This window comes from Myotis myotis, unplaced genomic scaffold (genome assembly GCF_014108235.1).
Source record: "Myotis myotis isolate mMyoMyo1 unplaced genomic scaffold, mMyoMyo1.p scaffold_m19_p_1, whole genome shotgun sequence".
In the NCBI taxonomy this organism is placed as follows: Eukaryota; Metazoa; Chordata; class Mammalia; order Chiroptera; family Vespertilionidae; genus Myotis; species Myotis myotis.
In genome coordinates, this window is record NW_023416313.1 from 41007864 (window position 1) to 41029170 (window position 21307).

The 21307-nt window shown below is 38.6% G+C and overlaps 1 protein-coding gene across 3 annotated transcripts in view; it reads right to left on the reverse strand.

Moving 5' to 3' along the window:
• Positions 1 to 21307, reverse strand: part of EPHA5 (EPH receptor A5) — a 349025-nt gene that overhangs the window by 76394 nt on the left and 251324 nt on the right. For all 3 annotated transcript variants that reach the window (XM_036335287.1, XM_036335278.1, XM_036335295.1), the window contains one exon: positions 16927 to 17032. In XM_036335287.1, the coding sequence (XP_036191180.1) occupies positions 16927 to 17032 (106 nt within the window). The remainder of the gene's footprint in view (positions 1 to 16926; positions 17033 to 21307) is intronic.

Genomic DNA, 21307 nt, shown 5'->3' on the forward strand with positions numbered 1-21307 from the left:
ATATGTAAATAAATGTAAGCTGTAAGTTAGATATGGTTGATAAAACACTAATGGATTTTAATGTATTTGGTCTACATTACCTTATCCAATATAGATATATTTTTAAACCTTTTGAAAATGCAACTTGCTTCTCAAGTAGCAAATAAGTAATAGGACATTGTAGGCAATATATAGGTGGGGCAGCCAGCAAACTTTAAACTGACATCTGACTTCAAAAACTGGCAAATCACCAAAACTGCAGAATTTTTGTTTCACCTAAATCTCAACTTCATTTTCTCTACTATTTTTTTTTCTTATCTTCCCCTTTCCTCCTCCGGCATTGTAATTACATTAAGTTTTGTTAAGTTATTTGATAAATCAAAATCCTTCTTAAATAATTTCTATCCCCTAACAGAAAAATTCATTTTTCCATAAATCAATAATATTCAAGGTGACACTGATTTGAACTAGTTATTCACCTGATCATTTAATAAAAGAAATTCACAGTATATTTATGGCTTCAATCCTTAAAGTGTTTTCTTTTCTTTTAAATTAAAAAAACTATTGAGCACTAAGTTTATTAAAAGCCTGTAGTGTTACTTAGTAAAATGTATGAAGTGGCAGACTAAATATACACATGGGCAATGGCCAGACCAAATAAAAATATAGAACTTTGATTCCAAATCTGTAGCAACAGCCCAGACAGCCAAACCATAATTTGTGCAGCAATCATCCCAAATGATTAGGACTTTATAAATACATACCAGCTTCCATGATTTTTGTCTCCACTTCCAGCTTGGGACCAACTGGAGGAAGCCAAAGAGGTCCCTCTAACCAATGGCATAAGATGCCCCACTTATAGTTAGCCCACCTCTAGCTACCAATGCCAATAATCTCCAAACAAGGTATACCTGAAGACTTCTCTATTTTTACTTTTCATTAAAAAGCTTTCGCACTCCACTGACTGCCTTTGGGTTTCTGCCGAAGGCAAGTCATGGTGTACGATCGCCTTGCTGTAGCATGCTCCTAATAGATAGCCTTTGCTTGCCTTCATTTGGGTGCATTTTGTTTGTTTCCATGGAAGAGAACATCTTTACCAGTTCAATAAAGATAAATTAGCTAGACTCTTCTTCATACTCTCCCCCTATCCTAGTTCTGTTCGGGCACAACAATATTGTTGAGATACAAAACACTGAATGATGTGTTTGTGTTACAGGAAGACACCTTTACTGAACAAAAGTTATCTCCACTCCTAGAAGCCTAATCTACACTAATAAAAGAGAAAAATGGTAATTGACGTACGGCGCTACCCTTTTCATTGGCTAATCAGGGCTATATGCAAATTAACTGCCAACTGAGATGGCAGTTAACTGCCAACAAAGATGGCGGCTAATTTGCATATGTAGGCACAATGCAGGGAGGCGAAAGGGAAAGCAGGAAGAAGCCCCCTGCCACTGACAGTGATCGGAAACCCAGGGGGGAGCTAAGATCAGCCATGATCAGAGAATCAGGCGCCTTTGCCGCCCTGGCCAGTGATAGCAGGAAGTAGGGGTGGAGCTAGCGATGGGAGCTGGGCACGGTCGAGGCTGGCAGTCCCGGGAGCTTGTGGTCCCTTGCCTGGGCCTAAAGCGGAGCCCACGATCACGGGGCCGTTGCAGCTGCGGGTCCCCGCTGCCTGGGCCGGATGCCTCAGCCAGAGGCCTTAGGCCTGGGCAGGGGCAGAGCGGGAGATAGCGGGGAGCTGGGAGTCCCCTGCCCAGGCCTGACACCTCTGCCGGAGGCCTCAGGCCAGGTCAAGGGGCCGATCCGGTGATTGGTAATCGGAGGGTGATGAGGGTCAACTCCTCTGGCCGAGGCATCAGGCCTGGGTGGGGAGCGGAGCTGGGGATTGGGGGGATATGATGGTCCCCTTGCCCAGGCCTGAAGCCTGGGTCAGAGGCGTCAGGCTTGGGCGGGGGGTGGAGCAAGCGATCAGAGGGAGATGGGGGTCCCCTGCCCAGGCATGATTCCTGGGCCAGAGGCCTCAGGCCTGGGTGGGGGACAGAGCCAGTGATGGGGGGAGATGGGGGTCCCCTGTTCAAGCCTGACACCTCTGGCAGAGGCTTCAGGCCTGGGCAAGGGGCCGATCAGGCGATCGGAGGGTGATGGGGGTCGACGCCTCTGGCTGAGGCATCAGGCCTGGGCAAGGGGCAGAGCCAGCAATCGGAGGGGTCTGGGGGTCCCCTGCCCAGGCCTGACACCTGGGCCAGAGGCATCAGGCCTGGGCTGGGGGCAGAACCAGTGATGGGGGGAAATGAAGGTCCCTGCCCAGGCCTGACACCTCTGTCAGAGGCGTCAGGCCTAGGCAAGCGGCCGATCCTGCGATTGCAGGGTGATGGGGGTCAATGCCTGAGGGCTCCCAGTATGTGAGAGATAGCAGGCTGGGCTGAGGGACACTCCCCCCCCCCCACACACACACCCAGTGCACGAATTTCGTGCACCGGGCCCCTAGTGTTACCATAAGCTCCTCTCACTGAGCTTTCTCTGACTGGCAGTCATTTCATAGCTGACACTGGTCTATCTGTAAGTCCTCTTAGAGAGAAGTGTATGACTGTCATGACTAACCTTGCTGTGCTTACCAATTTTAGGTTTTATTTTGAGAGAAGTAGAAAAGAAAAAAGTAAGGACAGGTAAAGTAGCAAAAAGTCATGCTAATTTTTCCAGCTTAAAAATAAGAATATTTTAAGCACAACTCTGATAAAAAGATTTATTTTAAACACTCATTTGTCTTGGTGAAAATATGATATTATTTAAAAACATGAGTGCCTCATAAAAAGGAGATTAGTCAAAGAAATAAGCCAGATATGTCTGTTCTGATTTATTTAGCTCTCTTCATTATGGCTATTGAATGATTTCCAAAGTTGAATCACGTCTATCAACATTATACCTATAAAGTAGGAAACAAGAATGACTAATGTTTCAATTTAACTACTTCACTCTCAAGTAATTAAAGTAATTGTGGAAGTATACTGAAATTATCAAATAAGAATGTGTATTTTGTGAGAAAATATTATGGGAATTGAATTATTAGAACACCTTAAAAGGAGGCTAAATGTTCATTTTTATATCAAACTGTTTAAATTCCATGTAAGTACATTTTATTTTCTATTATTGTTGGTTTGTATTATTAAAATTATACATTATGATAATTGTCATGTGTTTAAAATTAAATATAATGATAATAAATATCAATTATTTTAATACATTATATTTGTATATAACATAACAGTGGTTATTATTATTAGAATGGTGTATAAATGTATATGTATAAGTGTATAATGGTGTATAAATACGTTTTTATATAAAATACTAGAGGCCCGGTGCACAACATTCATGTACTGGGTTGGGGGTGGGGTCCCCTTGGCCTGGCCTGAGCCCTTTTGCAGTCCATGAGCCCTTGGGGGATGTCCGACTGATGGCTTAGTGCTGCTGCAAAGGCAGGCCGCTAGGCTCCCCAGTCATCAGCCTGGCTTGTAGCTGAGCAGCGCTCCCCCTGTTGGAGCGCATTGCCCACCAGGGGGCAGCTCACACATTGAGCGTCTGCCCCCTGGTGGTCAGTGTGCATCATAGCAACTGGTCATTCCACTGTTCAGTCAATTTGCATATTACCCTTTTATTATATAGGATTTATAATTGTAACCATATGTGATTTCCCACTAGGCATTTACCTGACTAAATATTTAAAATATTTTTAAATTATAACATTTAAATGGATATGATCTAGGTACAAACTAGATTAGAAAAATAGATTTGAGAGCCCAGAGGCAGCATAGATAAGAGAATATCTATATAAACATTATTTAGTATGCTGAAGGTAGAGATCTACAACAATCTTGTTCACTTGTTTCATTTCTCAGCAATGAATACACTCCAAGACATGACTCAGGAAACTGATTTTTTGTTGAATAGAGTTCTACCCTTTGGCATAGGGCGATGCTATTGATTTTCTCTGTAGAGCTGGGTATCAAGTTCCTGTGAGAGCCTTGTTATTGTGGTCTCTGAGAGTCCTGGTAAGATTCCCAGAAACCTAGCAGAGTCTTCCTTCACAGCACAGCATCTTATGGCATGCTAGCCTGCTGCTCTGACTTTCAGATGGGGCTCACATTCTTAAAGAAATGGGGCTTCACACCCAAGGTATATTTTTCTCTTGTGTTTTTTACCTGCACTTGAAATCTGAGAGTCCCTAGATGCTTTTCTCAAATCATTTTCAGCTTTGCAAATCAATGATATTAACTTGTTTCCAATGCCATAGAGTTTTTCCCTACAAATATTTGCCTCCATATAACTTTCTGAGTGTTTGATCTGTGAGAAGTCACAGGTGGGATATTCAATAATGTTGAGTAATTGACCCAGTTACCCTCTTGGGTTCAGTTTCCTAGGATGGTTTACTTCCCACAGTGAGCAATTAGTTGTTGCAAAGCTCCTATTCTTTCTGGCACTATTCCACCCTGATCCTCATTTGTCAGTTATTAATAAATTATGAACTGCTCACTAATTATCTTTGATTCAGAGCCTTTGAAGAAAAAAGCATGCAATCATGAGAAAATAGATGGGATAACAACTCTCAGATAGTAAATCAATACACACGCCTGGATTTATTACAGTATTATAAAATCACATCTATTGCTAATTCATAAACCACTGAGAATAGCTTTTGATGAGCTCTTTTCTAAAACCAGTGATTGCTCATGTGATTACAAATATTTGTCTATAATTTATTTTCAAATAAAATATTATTATAGTAAAATATGCTCATATTGTAGTTTTTTTTTAATCAAAACATATCAAGTTTTGAAACTAAATAATCTTAGTTATATTAGAGATGCCAAATATATCAACCTCTCCATGATGTTCCTAACTTGAAGAGAATTAGGAGAGGAGTACCAATATGTTGACATACATTATTATTTATAAAAGGTCATGCTACTTGAGATCACCAGGTGCATCATCACACTGGCATTAGTAAGTCCAGATGTCAAATAAATAATATAAACTGGTGAAGATTTCTTAACTCTTACATAATACATCTTTTAAATCATTGCATTTATTTTGTGATGACACCAAAATGTTCATGTTTGAGGAAGAAAACATATTTACAAGGTTAGGTATTCTGTTAAGCTTATGTTGGAGTTTACTGTCATTTTCCTTTCCCCAAACTATTAATAGTGAAAAATGAGACAAAGCACATGAAATAGTTGATTGATGCACAGCTTATCAATATTTCAACAACTTATGAAATATTCATTCAATTAGGTTTTTGGGGAGAGCCACAGAAGTCTTTGTCTGCTAAACACTTAATGGTGGCAGGAAAGTGAAGATAGTTACTCAATGTACTATTTAAGTTGTGGTTGAAAGTGTAAATCCCATGAGAAATACTGATATATTGTTTTGAGATTTCAGTTGCCAGATAGAATGCTTTGGCTAAGGGAATAGGAAGACTTTATGATAGGAAGAATGGTTGATGTGGGTTTTGACAGGTGGGTAAGGTTTAGTAGTGAAAGTTGAAAAAGACACAGAGTGAGATCCTCTTTCCTCATTCTCAGTTCATGTGGACCATAGGAGACTGACCCTGTCTCTGGGGTCAAGCGTGAGCTCCTACTGTGCTGCGTCATGCGGTGTAATTTCTCCACCCTCTGCTGAGTTAAGGTCCCAGTGCTGTGGATTGATTTACTCTCTGGAGCTGCATATCTGGCTTCTGTCAGAGCCTGTGCCACGTGAGCTCTGAGAGTGAAGGGCAAGAGCTCTACACTAGTGAGCTGGGCTCAACACAGTGGCCATTCCCCCTTCGGAGAGGCAGCAATGGTCTGCTTTCCTGCCAACTCACAGGCCAGTTCTTCCCAGTCTCCTCTTGCTGGATCTGTCTCCCTCATTTTTTTAAAATATATTTTATTGATTTTTCACAGAGAGGAAGGGAGAGGGATAGAGAGTTAGAAACATCGATGAGAGAGAAACATCGATCAGCTGCCTCCTGAACACTCCCTACTGGGTAAGTGCCCGCAACCAAGGTACATGCCCTTGGCCGGAATCAAACCCAGGACCCTTGAGTCCGCAGGCTGATGCTCTATCCACTGAGCCAAACCGGTCAGGGCTGTCTCCCTCATTTTATCTGTCAATATCCAAGTGTCCCAGGGTCGACCTAAATAACCTCATTTTGATTAGTGGCATGAAAAACTATATTTATGCCAGAGCATTATTGGATCATGTGTTTCCAATGGCATAGCAGACACTATCTTACCACCTGAGTCTATAAGTGCCTGTCCTTTGGATATTTTCAAAGCCTCTGCAATGTTACATCTATATGATCTTTAATTCTCTTTTGGATTAAGGGAATTTAAATTTGGCATCTGTCCTATGCAGTCAACAGAGTCCATGTCAAAAACATATAATGATCATGCTGGAAAAGTAGTTTGAAGCATATTTTAAAGAGTCCTGAACTCTAGCTTCACTATTACATTTATACAATCATTGGGCATTTACTGAGAAACTATCTTGTAATCCGATGAGCACATACTTATCAGGGGGGACATATATAAAATAAAGACCTAAAACTTTTTCAATTGGGAATAAAATGTTTTGAGGGAGAGCTAAAGTGAAATTAACTTTGACCTAGCTGGTTTGGCTTAGTGGATAAATCATTGGCCTGCCGGCTGAAGGGTCCCAGGTTTGATTCCGGTCAAGGGCACATGCCTGGGTTGCAGGCACAGTCTCCAGTAGGGGGTGTGCAGGAGGCAGCCAATGGATGATTCTCTCTCATCATTGATGTTTCTCTCTCTTCTCTCTCTCTCCCTTTCTCTCTGAAATCAATAGCTTTGACAAAATCAGGAATGGTCCTGGAGTTGGTGACATTTGATGTGTGTGATTATATAATAAATACAACTTACCAGGTACAATTTTTATGTGCAAAGACAGAGGGAGAATTCATGAAAATCCAATGTATTTCTTGCTAACTTTCTTTTACTTACTGACATTAATTTTCTGAGAGGTATTTTATTCATATTACTGATAAGTTTGGAAAGTTTTTAAATGTTAATACCAATAATTTTAGCTGCAGAGAATCAGCAACTTGGCACATAACAGTTCAGAGTTTCACCCAAATCACGTAGCTGAATAAGAATAAGTCACTGATTGGGAAGTTTTTTAATGAAGAGAAGAGTCTTAAAGTCAGAGTTGCTTTAAGCCTCAGGCCCTCACTAACTAACTGTATATAATACTTATGTTCTAACATTGTCTCAGAGGTAATAAAAGCCTCGAGATAAAAAGACCTGCCATCATGAACCTTATATTCTAGTAGGGTCAACAAACAAACAAAAAAATCAACAGAACAAAAACATATATGCTACATAAGCAATTAGTGTTATGGTGTAAAATGGTAACAAGTGTTATGAAGACGCAAATCTGAGTGAGGGGGTCTGATGTGCAGTAGAAGGAATCACGGGTCATCATAGTAAGTTCAATTGAGAGGTTGAGAATGAACAGACATGAAAGAAAGAGGAAGCCATGTGGTTCTCTGGGGCAAGGGAGTGTGAGTTAGCAAGTAGAGCCACTCCAAAAGCCTGAAGACTGGACTATTTTTACAGTGTTCAAGGAACAGCAAGAAGATACCTTTATCGAGTATAAATTGGAGACAGAACTAGCACTTAGACATAGTGTTGTCAGTTATCACATGTGAAACTCCTGGAAGAGTGCCTCATAGTAGGTATTATGCAATTCATGCTAGAGAATGCTATACATGTGATTACCAATACTATTATTGTGTTACTTCCATTAGGCAAAGGGACTTCTCTGAAGGTTTTAGAATATTTCACAGTCTTTAAGAAGTATTCACTTAAGAATTTATGCTTTGATATCAAACGTAGGCAGAACTCTGGCACTTGTGTGAATTAAATAATTGCATTCAAAATGCTTGCATAATTATGTGGCTCCAAATAAACTTAAGGAAAAGTTTATAAGTCTAGCAGATTTTTCATCAAGCAATAAGAACAGTGATAAGCACATCAATATATGAATAAGAATTCATATATTGCTTGAATTAATGAATCAGACTATCATTTTAGTCCAAGGAAATGTGTAACAATGAAGGAAGTGACTGTAATTTAAACTCTTCTTTTTATCTATAGCTGTTGTAATTATGTTTATAAAATTCTGTCCATTTGTCAGACTACTAAATTAATATAGAAATGGTTTGAAAAAATAAAAGACATTGTTTTCTTACATCATGTGACCTGGACCTATCTTAGTGTTTGATATGCAGATGATGCTTAATGTTTGTAATGGATGACAGGGGAGAATGGACTATGTAATTTATAACCTGTTAAACTTTAAGAGACTTGAAAAAACTGCAAAGTTTAAATTTAAATATCACTCTCAACAATAAAAATACCTAAAGTAGCATACAAATGGATTTTTTTCTCTAGATTTCTGATATGGCCTCAGTATCTTAAGTTTGATAGGTTAGCCTCCAAGCATAAGTATCCATTGACCCGTGAATATGTTTTGCCTCAGAAAACTAAGGGACATTTCAAGGGATTGATTTCAATTGTTTAATGTAAGACAAAGAGAAATAGAGTTTAGTAGTTGTATGTCAACTCACAGTATTTGAATATAATCAGGATAAACAAGAGAAGATCTTTTGCCCAGAAAATAGTTCATCTGTTTTTACAGGCATTAAACCACTGCTAAGACCAAACTTATCACCTCAGGAGTATCATAGCATGAAAGTCACATATAAATCGCCTTAAAATCATACCCAAGGCCAAACAGCTTCAGAAGATCTTTTCATGTCTTTAGGAATTATAGTTTTGTTTTGTTTTGTTTTCCAATTTTAAAACTGGCAAACAGCTTTACCTTTCTTGTGTTTACATGCAAAACATGTGTAAATATGTGTGACAGGTATGTGTGTAAAGTGTGTGTGTCTTTAACCACCGAGAGTACATGTGAAATTAATAATAGAAAAGCAAAGTCTGATATTTTCTTAATTTTTAATTAAATTTGTGAACATGTAGTAAACAAGGGATCAGAAACAGATGTTAAAAATATATTCTTTAATCTCAGGATGTCTATGGTAAGCCAAGTTAAAAGAATAAAGTTTCTGTCCACTGAAAGAGGTTTTCCTTGTATTTTCTATACCAAAAAATCCTGATAATTTAGGCTTTATATCTAAGAAGTGTCCAGTAATCAATTTCCAGAATGAAGCCCCCGTATAAAATGGGAACACCGAGAAAAAATGACAACTAAATAATATTAGTGATCAGTTTCAAAGGAAAGAAAAAAGAGGGGAAGCACACAGTAATAGACTTTTTCAAACATAAACTGGAAGACGGTGAAAATGTCAATCTCTAGTAAAAGCCTGATTGATTAAACAATTTGTATCTATAAAATAGTATATAGTAGAAAAAAGCCACAAAATTAGGCTATAATAAGAAAGTTATCAATGTGCAATGTCATTGCCAATAAAAGAGAAAGATTAAAAAACAATTACAACATGCTGTGCATATCAGGAAGTTTCATCTCTATCCCCCCCAGAGTAATTAGCTCATAGCTTGCTGAGGCCATGTCAATTGTTCGGTTGTTCTATGAAAATGCTCTATGGCAGCAATTTTCAACCTTTTTCATCTCATGGCACACATAGACAAATTACTAAAGTTCTATAGCACACCAAAAATCACAGGTTTTTTGACTTTCTGACAAAAATAGATATAATTATGATTCATTCACACTAGACAGTTATTGTTGTGTTAGCTGTTGTCATTTTTAAAAATTTTTATTTGACAATCTAAAGGAATTCATATGAGTCAACAATCCATAAATTCATAAGGTTGTTATTTTTAAAAAGTAATATATTTCTGTAAGACAATGATCTAAAATTTTATCTTACCACATCTTGGACTTAGTTATGCTGAAAATTTAAATTTGTGTCTTTGGTGTAGATGTGATTCCAGTATAACTGAGTTATACTAAAACTTAGTTATTATACAAGAAACTCAGGGACATATGGAATTTCTGTGTACGTGTATGCTGAGCTATATTCTATTACCCAATAATAGTTTGTGTAATGTTATAAATATAAAAAAACAAAGTGCTTTTAAGTCATATATATATATATATATATATATATATATATATATATATATACACACACACACATACTACTAGCCCGGTGCACTACATTCGTGCACATTGAAAGGGAATTAATCAGAGGAATGTAATTTGGACTGACTATCTAATATCAATAAAATTTGAGCATGAGGCAGTCTGCGTTTTTGAAATTGAATGACATGAATTTTAGCTATTACTTTGCCAAATAAATGGAATTTAAAGATATCATTTAGAAGAGCATTCAGCTTAATATTAAAAACTCTGGCTACCAAGTCAGGTCTGTTTGCAACTTTTTGCCAGCGTTGTAAAATGTTTGCAATATCTGCCCATTTGGGGTTGCATGTCCTGGTTATGAATAAATCGGGCTTGCCATACTTTGTTACGATTGCCATAGGATCCTGATATCGCTGCTGCATATTTCTGGGACTACCCTCAGAAGATGATGGAATTGGCACATTGTCATTTTCAGATCTAGACTTGAGATAATTCATCAAACCACTATATTTTTTAACTCTCAACTTAGATTGGCTTGCTTTGATGAAATTTATCTGATTGGCCTCTATTTTTTATTTTTTTTTATTTTTATTTTTTTTTGAATTAAATCTTTATTGTTCAGATTATTACATTTGTTCCTCTTTTTCCCCCCTCATAACTCCCCTCCTCCCAGTTCCCGCCCCACCCTCCGCCCTCACTCCCCACCCACTGTCCTCATCCATAGGGGCACGATTTTTGTCCAGTCTCTTCCCGCATCTCCCACACCCCTTTTCCCCCCAAGAATGGTCAGTCCATTCCCTTTCTATGTCCCTGATTCTATTATAATCACCAGTTCATTCTGTTCATCAGATTATTTATTCACTTGATTCTTAGATTCACTTGTTGATAGATGCATATTTGTTGTTCATAATTTGTATCTTTACCTTTTTCTTCCTCTTCCTCTTCTTAAAGGATACCTTTCAGCATTTCATATAATCCTGGTTTGGTGGTGATGAACTCCTTTAGCTTTTCCTTATCTGTGAAGCTCTTTATCTGACCTTCAATTCTGAATGATAGCTTTGCTGGATAAAGTAATCTTGGTTGTAGGTTCTTGGTATTCATCACTTTGAATATTTCTTGCCACTCCCTTCTGGCCTGCAAAGTTTCTGTTGAGAAATCAGCTGACAGTCGTATGGGTACTCCCTTGTAGGTAACTGAGTTTCTTTCTCGTGCTGTTTTTAAGATTCTCTCTTTATCTTTTGCTCTTGGCATTTTAATTATGATGTGTCTTGGTGTGGTCCTCTTTGGATTCCTTTTGTTTGGGGTTCTCCGCGCTTCTTGGACCTGTAAGTCCATTTCTTTCACCAGGTGGGGTAAGTTTTCTGTCATTATTTCTTCAAATAGGTTTTCAATATCTTGCTCTCTCTCATCTTCTGGCACCCCTATAATTCTGATGTTGGTACGCTTGAAGCTGTCCCAGAGGCTCCTTACACTATCCTCGCATTTTTGGATTCTTTTTTCATTTTGCTTTTCCGGTTGGGTGTTTTTTGCTTCCTCGCATTTCAAATCATTGACTTGATTCTTGCGCTCCTCTGGTCTGCTGTCGGGAGTCTGTATAATATTCGTTATTTCAGTCCGTGTATGCTTAATTTCTAGTTGGTTCCCCAATATAACATCGAGGGTCTCATTAGTTTTCTTGTAGATCTCATTAAGTTTATCGGCAGCTTCTAAACAGTTCTTGAGGGACCTTAAAAGTGTGGTTCTGAACTCTATATCTTCCATTGACAATTTTGTCCTGTTTCTTTGTCTCCGCATTTTGTTATGCTTCCTTGGTGCACCCCCTAGTGGTCTTTGTTCGTAGTCTTATAGTTAAACCTTGATTGTTGTAGCTAATACCAGGGAGGGTTTGACCTCCAGGCCAAGTGTGTCTGCAGTGTCTGCAGTGAGAGAACTTCTGTCCTCTAGGGAGGTGCTAATCTAGCCTTTGCCTGAGGCTATCCGGCAAATGCCTCTGTGCAGGGCTTGGGCGGGGCGGGTCGCACAGGATCAACAGGGTGGGCTGGAGAGAGCAGTTATGGTGGCTCTCAGTCCTGTCCCCAGGGGCTCTGCCTCTCTGAGTCCCAGCACCCGCTGCAAACCTTGGAGAGAAAGCTGCACTCACTCTGACCGAAGCCAGACAGTCCCGCTTCTCCCGTTTGAGTCTGGGTCCCTAAAGACTCGCCTGTATCTGGAGCTCAGAGTCTGCGACTCCCTCCCGATTGAAAACGCCAACCGTGCCCTCTGCCACCAGCCCGCTCCGCACACTCCGCACCTCAGAATTTGACTTCAGCACTGCGCCTCCTCTGAGTGTCCGTATGCGTTTCTCTTTCCTCCTAGTTGTAGGACTTCCACTCAGCCAGCGTTCCTGTGGTTCTAGGTGATGTCCATTCTGTTTTTTAGTTTCACTTTTGAAGTAGTTGTTCAAGGCAGCAAACTCCGGCGTTAACCTATGCCGCCATCTTGGTTCTCTAACTGGCCTCTATTTTTTAATACGAATCCATGATAAACTGTTGAGTTAATTTTCCTGAATTTAAAATAAGATTAAACGTGTCCCCCACAGAGAGATGAAATTCATAATACTGCATTTGTGTGAGTCGTGTCCTTACATTTTACCTAGTATTATTGTTGATTACACTGTTGTCTCTGAGTCTTAATGCAATATCTGTTCCCCAGCCTTTTTTACCATGTGGGAAAAGAATAGGATATGTCATTGCATCTAATGTAGGAAACAGGATATTGATTTGTTTCATTTTAGTGGCATTTGGATTATTGGGATCTGGTTTACAATGAATGAGCAAGTCCCTTTCAAAGGGAGGTTCTCCGTCTTCATTTCTGAATATGACAGGAACCTCGTTGACACGGGGAGAATGATATCTACCTGGGTCACTGTTACGCTTGTATTTAATCGCCATTGTTACTTCTGTAGGAGCAATACCTTTTGCTGCTGCTTCAGATTGGGCTTCCTTTTCTTTTTTTTTTATATATATTTTATTGATTTTTTACAGAGAGGAAGGGAGAGAGATAGAGAGTTAGAAACATCGATGAGAGAGAAACATCGATCAGCTGCCTCCTGCACATCTCCCACTTGGGATATGCCCACAACCAAGGTACATGCCCTTGACCGGAATCGAACCTGGGACCCTTCAGTCCGTAGGCCGACGCTCTATCCACTGAACCAAACCAGTTTCGGCTGGGCTTCCTTTTCTACCTCATGTAGCATCTTGTACGATTTTGTTAATTCATTTATGTCATGCATGAGGTTGTTGATGTTGATCATGAGTCTTTCTGAGCAGCCCTGGTTTTCTGGCATTGCTAATCTTTTACTTGTAGCTTCGGCTGTATCCAAAATATAGAGTTGAGCAAACTTCCAAGAAACACCAGCCGAAGGATGTAAAGTTCCAGTACGGTGGTAAACTTGTCCGTGTAGTCTAAAACAGTATGGCCCATATCCTGATGGCGATGCAATATTTGCTCTCATGGAAGCAAAAGCAAAAGAACTATTTATGGAATGAATATTTTTCATGAAATTTTTACTGTCAGAATCTTCATTTGTCATTAATCTTTTTAAATATGCTGGGTAATGTGGAAAATGTATATCATTTATTTTTTTAAATATATTTTATTGTGTTTTTTTTTTAACAGAGAGGAAGAGAGAAGGATAGAGAGCCAGAAACATCAATGAGAGAGAAACATCAGCTGCCTCCTGCACACTCCCCACTAGGGATGTGCCCCCAACCAAGGTACATGCCCTTGACCAGAATCAAACCTGGGACCCTGGAGTCCGCAGGCTGACGCTCTATCCACTGAGCCAAACCAGTTAAGGCAGAAAATGTATATCATTTAGACAGACTTTCCCTTTGCTACAACATCTAGTAAATTTCCCATCAGATGGTTTTTCATCAGAGAAATTTAGTGATAGGCAAAATTCACATCAAACAGTCATTCCACCTCAACTATGTTCGAGAATTGCATCCTCATGTACTCCAGTTTTGCTGAGAAGGCAGTTCCTACCGGTATTGGTAGTACTTGTTGATGAGTGTTCTCTGGGCATATTCTGTTGTTGCCACCGCTTTCTTTCAACTTCAAAGGCATGTTGGTCTTTAGACATTTTCTGTCGATAACGCCAGTGTTTTTCGGCATCAGAGCAACATTTTTCCAGTATCTGGTCTTCAGATACATCCTGTTGCAAGCACCGCCTTCTTTCAAGATCAGATGCACGCTGCTCTGCAGACATTTTCTGTTGATACTGCCAGCATCTTCCGGATGCAGAACTACCTTGTACCAACAGTTGTTCTTTAGACATAGTCCCACCTCTCTGCTGTCATGGTCTGAGATGCAGGTGAATGAGAGTCCTGGCTATCAGGCTGCTGAGAGCTGTCTGACCAAAGGCTGATTCTAGCTGATTCTGTGGGGGTGGGACTTCCTCCTCCCTGCTGTCAGTTTCCATAGCTGTGATGAGGAAGCTGGGGTGACAGAGGGAGCTGCTCCAAGCCTCCTTCTCTCTTGCTCTGCTCTATGTCCAGCGGTCTCCTACTCTGCCAAGTCCTCCAAATCTCCTGCTCTCTGCCTGCAAGGTCCTGGGAGCCTGCAGGCGTGGCTACAGCCTTGCCTCCCATAGCCAGTGAAGGTCCTGGGAGCCCGCGGCCTGGTAGCCCATGGCCATGGCCACCATCGCCTCTTGGGGCACCTGACACCTGCGTATGCAAATTAACCGCCATCTTTGTCAGGTTAATTTGCATAGTCACTCTGGTCAGCTTGTGGGTGTGGCCCATGGGCGAGGTTTGTGGGCGTGGCTTGAGCATAGCCAAGGGATGGTTAATTTGCACGTTTCTCTTTTATTATATAGGATATGAACAAAAGGTGGCTTTTTCACATACAGATAAGAAGAATCCATATACCTGCATGTCATCAATAAATTCACATTAACCTTTCTTAGGTTAAATAAATATAGTGTGAGAAGATTACAATAAAATATTTGTTATATTTGATTTGTCTTTTAATAAACCCACAAACACACAAATTTATTGGCTTCTAGACCTTGATTCATTCTTCCTGTTTTACTCATTTCTCCTAAGTGTGGGCTCAACAAATAAAATACCTTCTTATGATCCCAATTCCCTAAATATAAGTAATGCTTCTGGAGTTATTGGAAGGGAAGAAACAACTCACCTCTCAGTCAGAAGTAAATATATCATATTACAAACCAGCTCTCCAAATGTATCCCAGTTATCTACCCTTTGGGGGTAGAAAAGACACATTATCACATGGTAGTTTTTTTAGTAATTACAATTTACTCAGCTTAGTGATCTTATTTGATAAAAATCTGAGCAAAGTTTTTAAGACAAGACTGGTGGAATTAGTTCATCTTCCAGAAATCTGAAACAAAGGGAGAGAATTTTCCCCAGGTGCCTTTAGAGAGAAGAGATCAGTGGGCACTAGATCCCCAGCTTTCTTCCTGGAAAGGGCTAGCTGTCCTCACAGATCACACACACAGTTTCCCAGAGATTTTCTAAAAATGCACTGCTGTTATATCAACATTAAAAGTAGGCAATGGGTTTCTACATATATTCTTAAGAAAAGCCTGAGGACACTTAAATGATAAGAACTAGAAGAAATGGAATTTTCAGGTACAAAGAGAAAGGGTGTTCAAAGGAAGTAAAAGATTTATGAAAATAAATTGTTGCTACTGTAATTTATGAATATAGTCATAATTCTTTTTAGAATGAAATATGTAGTGTATTGAAAAGTTCCTAATTCTGCATTTTTATGACTTGAATAGATGCTGAAGATTAAAAGTAAATGACTAGAACAGTAACAAAATCAATATGAATATTGATTTCCTGACTTTTTTGGGGGCCTTACAGTTCATCTCACATATTTGTGCAGGTTTAAGTATTTCCATGAAGACTTTCATCAAGTTTTCTATAGTATTCTTATACCAGAACATTTTCAAATTGAAGCTCTCATTACTAAATATCCCTTTTAACAATGAACTAGGTTCAACATTTAAATGTTGTAGAATAGAGTACAATCATGTTTCTTTGTTGTACAATCATTTCTTTGTTGTAGAATAGAGTACAATCATGTTTCTATTTGTCTGTTTAATTATTTATATATATTTAAGGAAAGTTTTTATTGGGACTCTACCTATTTTATTTTTCTTCAAAATAAAATATGTATATATACGATACACATATTAATGTATCTATTGACAAAACATTCAATAAAATTTACTTTGAATACATATATACTATGATTGATGTATTCAGGTTGAAATCATTCAGAACCTGAAAATAAAAGCAGGCATTAAAAGGGCTGGTTATGTCACAAAACGCTTGTTTGCCAAAGTGTCTGCTTTGTATCCATCACCCTGTTGGGTCAGAATGCTGGCTAACTTGAATTATTAGTCCCATTCCTCTCAACCCACTGGGCACAGACATCGTCTATCCCAAATGCTAAAACTGAAGCAGGCAACCGTAAATACTTCTGAGAGGAAACAAATGTCAGTTTTAAAAAAAACAACTCTATCAAAAATACGGTTTTATAAATGACAGAATAAACAATAAGTTAATATGTTTCTTGTGAAGAAAGCATACCTGACAAAGATAAACTGTGTGCTTAAAACCTAGCACTCACGGGGACAAGGTAAGGCTTAAGAAATACATAAGACATTGAGGTTGTCTACTAATAAATGTGTTGCTTGCCTGATTTATTTTGGGATGTGCTTAACAGCCAAATGGTCAGATCAAAGTAGGGCAGACACCAGCTGCAAAAGTTGAGAATCACAGCTTCATCACTTACCTTCCACTGAGGAGGAAGCCCATAACCACTGCCAACAAAATGACTCCCACTGTCACAGACACAGCAATTATAGGAATCTGGCTTTGATCGCTGGATGCTGCAACTGCTGATAGAAGACAGAAAATGGAGTTTGTAGTTAACGTCATCATATGCATTCAAATAAAAACTGCTTAATGGTCTATAATCAATGCATGATTTAAGCAATTCACCCACACTAGGCTGGGATTTCCCTCTAATATCTTTTCTCAAAAGTGTGTAATTGAAAAAAAAAACATATTTAGGGAAAAATATTTACTCTCCAAATGGAGATTTGAAAGAATCACTAAGTCACTGATTATTTCCTTGTCATCACAGAGAAACAGTGTAATTGTTTGCAGAGAAGTCATCTAGGGATCTTTGGTTTTCATGATAAATGGGACTTAGCCCTTGATTTCAAACAACTTAATCTAAATAGGAGGTGCTAAGTCTATGAGATCTGACATGCTTAGAATTTGCATGTGGCTGTTCTGTAAAAGAAAAAAAAGTCTGGTTACCTCACATAGACATAGGTTGACATCCAAAATTATGTGATTATGATGTCAGTGAAGTAAAATGTAATATCATTATTCTAGATATAATTTTATACACCATATTTTGAAGCAGAATATGATCAGAAAGTATACTGCACTTTGTAAATAGGACCACTTTTTTGAAAAAAATATCAAAGCAAATTTTAATACTTTAAGTTGGCAGTAAGATTAGATTTGTTTACGTTATTTTTTATTTAAAATAAATGGATTTAGATGAAATATTTTATATTTTAACAATACAATTACAATTAAAAAGGAACATAGACATGATTAGATAGTTATCCTATATAATAAAAGGGTAATATGCAAATCAACTGAATGGCAGAATGACTGGTTGCTATGACACACACTGACCACCAGGGGGCAGACACTCAATATAGGAGCTTCTCCCTGGTGGTCAGTGCATTCCCACAGGGGGAACACTGCTCAGCCACAGGCCGGGCTGATGGCTGGCAAGTGCAGCCATGGTGGCGGGAGCCTCTCCGGCCTTTCTGGCAGCGTTAAGGATGTTCAACTGACGGCTTAGGCCCACTCCCTCTGGGCCTAAACCATCAATCGGACATCCCAGGAGGGCTCCCGGACTGCTAGAGGGCACAGGCCAGACTGAGGGACCCCTCCCCCACCGAGTTCATGAATGTCGTGCATCGGGCCTATAGTATCTCAATGATAAAGAAAAAGTTTCTTTGTGCTGATAACTAAACCCAATTAAAATAGTATCATACATTTTACTGATGTTCTTAGGAAATCCTCAATAGTATTCCCAGCATGCTTATAGTTTAATGACAATGGTTCTGATAAATTGCGAGTGAGGCATTAGTTCACCTACTAGATAACAAATCCTAAGTATCAAAACTAATATTAACCCTACTTTCCATGTTTTGTTGTTTACAACCCTTTTCTCAGATCTTGGCCCCAGATAAGTGTTGGACATCTAAACACTTCCCTTTCTATTCCTGTCACCTGTCCCTTGATTCTTTCTAACCAAAATTGACTCTCTTGAGGGAAGTGGGGGAAGGAAAGGAAGTAAAATCAGTGGAGTTACTGATACACCCAACTGGGTAGGGTAGGAAGGGAGCTTGTGGGAGACATGAGCTTTAAAATATTGCTAAGACAGACAACTTGTAGATAACCAGCCACAAAATATTAAGGCATATAAACCAATCCTAAAGCTGTTGCTAAGGCAAAATTCTTTGAGAGGGCTAATCAGGAACTAACAAACATATATACAAAAAAGTGTGCTCACTTTCTCTCTCTCTTCCAGCCGCTAGGCTAATGGCAGGAGATGCACTCCTGTTGCTCCCATGGTTTATGGCCATGTGGGACTCTACACATGGATTAATAGACTTAAATTTGCATGGATGGTCCCAATAAACTTTGTTTCCACTAACTGTTTTTGTCTCTGACTTCATTATTCAATTTCTTGAAACAAGGAACTCAGACCCAACACACTACATTTTGGTTTCATAATTTGGAGGTTCCACTGAGATTTTGGTTTCACTCTGACCATCTTCTTGAACTGATCTACACTGTCAATCCTTTCAGACCAGCGTTTAGGGCTCAGTATCATCAACAGCTGTTCATACCGAGAAAAACTATTATTTACAACCTAAATCTGCTATCTTATTCAACCTCTTCTTGGATGATAATAGTTGCAATTTAATGGATCTTCACTCTGTTTTCTCCTACTCCTTGATATTGAGATCTGGAGTAGGGATTTTAATCCTGGTGAACAGTATAGAGGGTAGGGCAAAGAGCCCACTATCACTAATAGCCTTTCCTAAGATTTGCTTTATCTTCTCTAAAGTCAGATTACTTGAACCATTGCTTTTTCTCAGTTTTACCTTTCTTTTTGTCAGGAGCACTGTTTCTAGAGAAAACCATGCAGACTTGGTCTATAAAAATTATTTGGATTGGACTCCAACTGCTGCTCCAATGCTTTTGAGTCACCTCCATAATGAGTCTTCCTCATTTTCTCAGCACACAAATCCACTCCCACGTCCTATGTTTTAGTGATGTTAAACTTTAGAGACAATATAGAGTCAATTCTACACTCCATTGTTAAATATAATTGCATAACCTTTTGTTTTACCTAACTGCACTGTTGGAACCCTTTCTATCTCTCCCAAGATGTTGCATCAGCTAGGCCCACCTTTAATTTTTTGAGGAAACTCCATGCTGTTTTCCTCAGTGGCTGTACCAGTATCAGTCTGTATTCCTGCTCACAGTGTACTAAGATTCCCTTTTTTCCCACATCTTCATGAGCACTTTTCTTTGGTGATTTATTTGTTGATTCTTTAGTAAATAACAATGTTTATTTTCTCAATGACTGTATGTCATGATTAGAAACTGTAAAGTAGCATATGTAGGAAACTCACATTGTTTTCCCTCACTTTGCTTCTCACGCTCCTGGCTACAAACCCATATTACATAGAACAGGGGTCCTCAAACTTTTTAAACAGGGGGCCAGTTCACTGTCCCTCAGACCGTTGGAGGGCCGGACTATAGTTAAAAAACAAACAAACTATGAACAAATTCTTATGCACACTGTACATATCTTATTTTGAAGTAAAAAAACAAAACGAGAACAAATACAATATTTGTATTTGCATGTGGCTCGCGGGCCGTAGTTTGAGGCCCCCTGACATAGATAGTCTCTAGATTTTAGCTATATTTTTAAGCAGTTAAAATTGAAAGTGAGAGGTGTTGTTAGAGCTGGATTATAAGAGCTATGGAAGGATAAGCTAAGAATTTGGGATCTGCTTCCTATAGCAATACGTATCTATTAATTTTCTTAATCAGAATAATATGATCAAAGTTACCATTTTTTTATAATGAGTACATAGTGGGAAAATTTAAAACAGCATGGAAAGCAAATAAAAACATGAAATGTTGTTGAACTTACTAACCATCAGAAAAATTCAGATTTAAAACACAATAAAATATCACTACCCACCTGTCCAATATAATTTTTAAAAAAAGAAGGAAGGAAATAATGATAGCACCAAATGCTGATGAAGATGTGGAGAAAATGATCACTCATTCATTGCTGGTGGGAGTGTAAAATGATACAGCCATGCTGGAAAATAATCTGGCATTTTCTTACCATATTAAACAAGCAACTACCACATGCCACAAGATTTGTACTCTTAGGTATTTATCCCAGGGAAATGAAAACTTAGGCTGACTCAAAAATATGTACCTAAATGTTCATTGCATCTTTATTTATAATAGCAAAAACTGGAATCAGTTCAGATGTCCTTCAACATGTGAATGGATAAATAAACTGGGATATATACACATCATGAAATACTACTCAACGATAAAAAGAAAAAAAAATTGATATATTCAATAATTTGGATGAATCTCTATACTGAGTAAAAAAAGCCAATTCTAAACTAAAAAAGGTCACATACTAGATGACTCAATTAAAAAAATATTTTGAAATGTCAAAATTTTAGGATGCATGTTTAGACATCAATGGTTGCCAGGAATTCGTTATGGAATAGGAATTTTCACCAAAGGAAGTGGATGTGATTATAGAAAGGCAACAGGAGGGATCCTATGATTTTGTTACTATTCAGTATCTTGACTGAGATGATAAATACACAAACCTACACAACTGACCAAATTATATAGAATTTAACACACACACACACATACACACACACACAGGATAACTAGAACATGTAAGATTGATGAATTCCATTGATGTCAGTATCCTTATTTTAACATGATACTATAGTTTTGCAAAATATTACCATTGGGGGAAACAAGAAAGTATACAAGAGTTCTCTCTGTATTGTTGCTTACAA